Source organism: Curcuma longa, chromosome 11, assembly GCF_044706935.1.
Source record: "Curcuma longa cultivar G26 ecotype Majalengka, Jawa Barat chromosome 11, ITB_CL_G26_1.1, whole genome shotgun sequence".
Taxonomy (NCBI): Eukaryota; Viridiplantae; Streptophyta; class Magnoliopsida; order Zingiberales; family Zingiberaceae; genus Curcuma; species Curcuma longa.
In genome coordinates this window covers 2,827,073-2,831,930 of record NC_133871.1, presented here as the reverse complement: position 1 = coordinate 2,831,930, position 4,858 = coordinate 2,827,073, and the positions used below count along the sequence as shown (strand labels likewise).

At 40.9% G+C, this 4,858-nt stretch overlaps 1 protein-coding gene across 1 annotated transcript; it reads right to left on the bottom strand.

Moving 5' to 3' along the window:
• Nucleotides 1–1,852: 1,852 nt before the first annotated feature.
• Nucleotides 1,853–3,471, bottom strand: LOC141841061 (phosphoenolpyruvate carboxykinase (ATP) 1-like). Its single transcript, XM_074729186.1, has 6 exons — nt 3,406–3,471; nt 3,213–3,284; nt 2,807–2,959; nt 2,544–2,713; nt 2,270–2,438; nt 1,853–2,178 (listed from the first exon to the last, which is right to left on the bottom strand). Exons 1-6 carry the CDS (start codon nt 3,469–3,471, stop codon nt 2,035–2,037), a joined length of 774 nt encoding a protein of 257 aa, XP_074585287.1. The 3' UTR covers nt 1,853–2,034.
• Between the last annotated feature and the right edge of the window lie 1,387 nt (nt 3,472–4,858).

Genomic DNA, 4,858 nt, shown 5'->3' with positions numbered 1-4,858 from the left:
ATCGAAATTGGCCCTTTAAGTACCGAAAATGGGCCCTGAAGTACCGAAAATGGTGGGTGAAGTACCGGAAATGGAGTGTTAAGTACCAAAATTGGGTGGAAAAGTACCGAAAAGGGCTGATTACCCACCTTGATGGGTTGAGTACCGAAATTGATCCTTTAAGTACCGAAAATGGGCCTTGAAGTACCGAAAATGATGGGTGAAGTATCGGAAATTGGATGCTAAGTACCAAAATTGAGTGAAAAAGTACCGAAAAGGGCTGATTACTCACCTTGATGCGTTGAGTATCGAAATTGGTCCTTTAAGTACCGAAAATGAGCCCTGAAGTACCGAAAATGGTGGGTGAAGTACCGGAAATGGAGTGCTAAGTACCAAAATTGGGTGGAAAAGTACCGAAAATGGCTGATTACCTACCTTGATGGGTTGAGTACTGAAATTGATCCTTTTAGTACCAAAAATGGGCCATGGAGTACCGAAAATGGTGGGTGAAATACGGGAAATTGGGTGTTAAGTACCAAAATTGGGTGGAAAAGTACCGAAAAGGGCTGATTACCCACCTTGATACGTTGAGTATCGAAATTGGCCCTTTAAGTACCGAAAATGGGCCCTGAAGTGCCGAAAATGGTGGGTGAAGTACCGGAAATGGAGTGTTAAGTACCAAAATTGGGTGGAAAAGTATCGAAAATGGCTGATTACCCACCTTGATGGGTTGAGTACCGAAATTGATCCTTTAAGTACCGAAAATGGGCCCTGAAGTACCGAAAATGATGGGTGAAGTACCGAAAATGGGGTGCTAAGTATCAAAATTGAGTGAAAAAGTATCGAAAAGGGTTGATTACTCACCTTGATGCGTTGAGTACCGAAATTGGTCCTTTAAGTACCGAAAATTGGCCCTGAAGTATCGAAAATGGTGGGTGAAGTACCGGAAATGGAGTGCTAAGTACCAAAATTGGGTGAAAAAGTACCAAAAATGGCTGATTACCTACCTTGATGGGTTGAGTACCGAAATTGATCCTTTTAGTACCAAAAATGGGCCATGGAGTACCGAAAATGGTGGGTGAAATACGGGAAATGGGGTGTTAAGTACCAAAATTGGGTGAAAAAGTACCGAAAAGGGCTGATTACCCACCTTGATAAGTTGAGTATCGAAATTGGCCCTTTAAGTACCGAAAATGGCCCTGAAATACCGAAAATGGTGGGTGAAGTACCGAAATAGAAAATGGAGTGTTAAGTACCGAAAATTGGATGGAAAAGTACCGAAAAAGGCTGATTACCCACCTTGATGGGTTGAGTACCGAAATTGATCCTTTAAGTACCGAAAATGGGCCCTGAAGTACCGAAAATGATGGGTGAAGTACCGGAAATGGGGTGCTAAGTACCAAAATTGAATGAAACAGTACCGAAAAGGGTTGATTACTCACCTTGATGCGTTGAGTACCGAAATTGGTCCTTTAAGTACCGAAAATGGGCCCTGAAGTACCGAAAATGGTGGGTGAAGTACCGGAAATGGAGTGCTAAGTACCAAAATTGGGTGGAAAAGTATCGAAAATGACTGATTACCTACCTTGATGGGTTGAGTACCGAAATTGATCCTTTTAGTACCAAAAATGGGCCATAGAGTACCGAAAATGGTGGGTGAAATATGAGAAATGGGGTGTTAAGTACCAAAATTGAGTGGAAAAGTATCGAAAAGGACTGATTACCCACCTTGATACGTTGAGTATCGAAATTGGTCCTTTAAGTACCGAAAATGGGCCCTGAAGATACATTATGGATTCATAAGGATATTGTTAACAAACTCAGTGGACTCAACTTTTTGAGAAAATAAAATTGAATTTAAGATCATATTTCATTATGTTCTGGTTGGCATACATAAACTTCAGATGGTATCAAATAGTTTAGAAGGCTGAACCAAAGGAAAGGAAAACCACACATGACTGACTACCATTAACTTTAACTGAGATCATCTAAGCTTTTAACTCTTCCACACAAATGACCTCCTTATTCTCCTTTTTTCCTTTCTTTCACCATGGCTCAGAAGTTTGGCCCTGCAGCAAGGATTTCCTCAGTCAGCTTGCCATCCTGACCAATTTTGTAGTTGGCAAAAACCTCAAAGTTCTTCCTGAAAAGACCAGCCAGCTTCAGCAATGTCTCCTTGTAGTGTTCCTTCTCAGCCCACTGTAACCAAAGGAAACAACTGAACGATGTAAAGGCACAAACATATGGTTGTTCAGCATTAGATCTCTTGAGCTACAAGATTAGGGCTTACTGTGTTAATTGGATCCAAAATCTCTGAAGGTACACCTTCAATCTCAGTAGGTATCTCCAAACCAAACACTTCAGTTTTTTTGTAGTTCACATTCAGAAGGCTGCCTGAGTGTATGGCATCAATAATTTTCCTTGTGTATCCCAGCTTAATTCGCTTTCCGGCACCGTAGCTGAAATGAATCAATCATAATAAATCACTAAGATTATGCTCTTTCTCCTCTCATATCCATTTTTTCATCTGTAAATTATTTGAATTTTGATAGAGAATTTTTCACCTTCCACCAGACCAACCAGTGTTCACAAGCCATCCGGTGGCACCATGCCTCTGCATTTTTTCAGCCAGCATAGCTGCATACTTGGTAGGATGAAGCATGATGAATGCCGCCCCAAAACAAGCTAAGAACGTTGCCTGAGGCTCCTTGATGCCTTCTTCTGTCCCAGCCACCTGAATTTTATTTTGAATAACAGAACAGTGAGCATACTAGAACATATAGATTAAACATGCAACCAAAGAGTGGCAAAGAAATGGACTATGTACCAGAGCAGTGTAACCACTGATGAAGTGGTACATTGTTTGTGGCAATGTAAGTTTGCTAACTGGTGGAAGCACACCAAAAGCATCACACGCCAACAGGATGACATTCTTCGGGTGCGGACCGACACATGGTAGCTTTGCATTAGGTGTTGTTGTCTAGTTTACATGTTTTCCCATGGTGTTAGCTAGGAGAGAAAGAGGAGCTAGCTAGCTAGCTGCTCCTGCCTGATACTAACACAACTATCATTCACTACTAGAGATCAACAGAGGCAACATAGTTTACAAATGACTTATCTGGATACCCGTCGAAGTCCGCAAGAAATATAGCATTGTAAAAATGAAGAGCATCTTTAACATTCTTATCAATATTTTTCACTTACATGTTGTGCATGAACAGGGAGTGATATGCCCTTGCAGAAACAATTCGAACTTTGATCCGATTCTCAGGATCCCAGTTGAGGAATTGGTCATTCACAAATACCTATTTGTACATAAAAAAAAATTAGTTTACATATCATTCAAATGTATATCTTAGGTTCTATGAGAAATTACATCAAACACTTGACATGCACACTGGGTATACATGGAAGGAGCAAAAGTACCTTATCCAAAGAGTTAAGGTAATCAACAGTCCTCTCTCTGTTCACTTGGAAGGTGTGTTCATCCATCTCAATATTGGGCGAGCCTCTATGGATAATGAAGATATATTTTAAACAGGAACCTCTGTGGATAATTAATATTCACCTGATGGATTGGAGCTGGAGCTTCTGGCGTTCCTCCTCGGAGATGGTGGTGAAGGCCGCATCGCCCTGCTGCGCGCCGTCCTTGATGGGGGTGGTTGGCGCCGACCTCTTCTTCTGCAGCGAGTGCAGCTCGTCGATGGTCTTCGCCTTCACCGGCGATCCGCTGGCGCAGATCGGGCGGCGGACGAAGGCGAAGGTGGCGGCGGCGTCTTCTCGGTCTTCTCGCGGCGGACGAAGACCATCGACGGGCAGCGTCTTCGGCCTCGGTGTTCTCGGGCGCAGATCTGGGAATCGGGCGGGGAAGGGAAATTTGGGAACGGGATTCTTAAATTTGGGCGTCGCGAGAAAAATTTAAGCTCGTCGCCACGGAGGAAGCGGAGAGGAATTCTTGTTGTTTCGGCCACGTAGGCAGTCGCGGACGAATTCCAGGAGCGGACGAAGCGGCGCGCAGCAGAGAAAAACTCTATATATATATATATATATATAATTAATTAAATAAATGTAAATAAAAAATTAAAAGTAAATAAAACAAAGGGAACAGAGTTAAAAAAATAAAAACAAAAAACAAAAGCATGGTGGTCGACCAATGTGGTGGTCGACCCATGGTTGACCACCAGGTTTTTTTTTTTATTTTTTTCAGAAAAAAAATAAGAATAGATTTATTTAAATATAAATAAAATTAGAATTTATAATTAAAAAATTAAAAGTGAGATAATATGGTAATAGGTGAGACTCATAAATATTTGATTTGTGGGATATTTGATTGTGAAAATTGAGATATTTGAGGAAGGAGATATTTGATTGATGATGTAGACATGGAGACCACAAATATTTGGATGAAATATGCTCGTGCATTGTGGATGTCCTAAGGATAAAAAATATTTTTTAGATGTTTAAATTTAAAAAAATGGATGTAAGTTAATAGAGTTTTAAACACTTTACCAAAAGAAGAAAGGGGCAAATGAGATTAACATCTAAGATAATGCCTAAGGCAAACTGAGGAAGACATAAACTCGAAACCGACCGTATGAAACGATTGGAGTAACAGATTTCATCCGAAGAGGAAGATATAAACTTGAACACAAACATCAACATTATCTTTGAATCTCAGACATCAGTCAATTCTTTGTTCCCAAATGAGTTCGATGTATATTCATTTTTTACAAGCCTTTTTTTCTTTAGACGACAGAGTCTAGCACTCATTAAACAAGAACTGCAAGAAACATCAACAACCGGACTGCTGCTTGAATTTGAGCTCAACAGAGAGCATGAGTGCCACCAATACGAGGCCTTGGGATGAGTTCAAGGCTTC

Bases quoted from the DNA above. Each gene is read 5' to 3' on its own strand.
- LOC141841061 (XM_074729186.1), bottom strand. From the start codon at position 3,471: ATGGATGAACACACCTTCCAAGTGAACAGAGAGAGGACTGTTGATTAC. The intron at 3,285-3,405 runs GTACTTTTGCTC...ATGTACAAATAG, and splicing joins ACCTTAACTCTTTGGATAAG to GTATTTGTGAATGACCAATT. The intron at 2,439-2,543 runs GTGAAAAATTCT...GATTCATTTCAG, and splicing joins ACTGGTTGGTCTGGTGGAAG to CTACGGTGCCGGAAAGCGAA.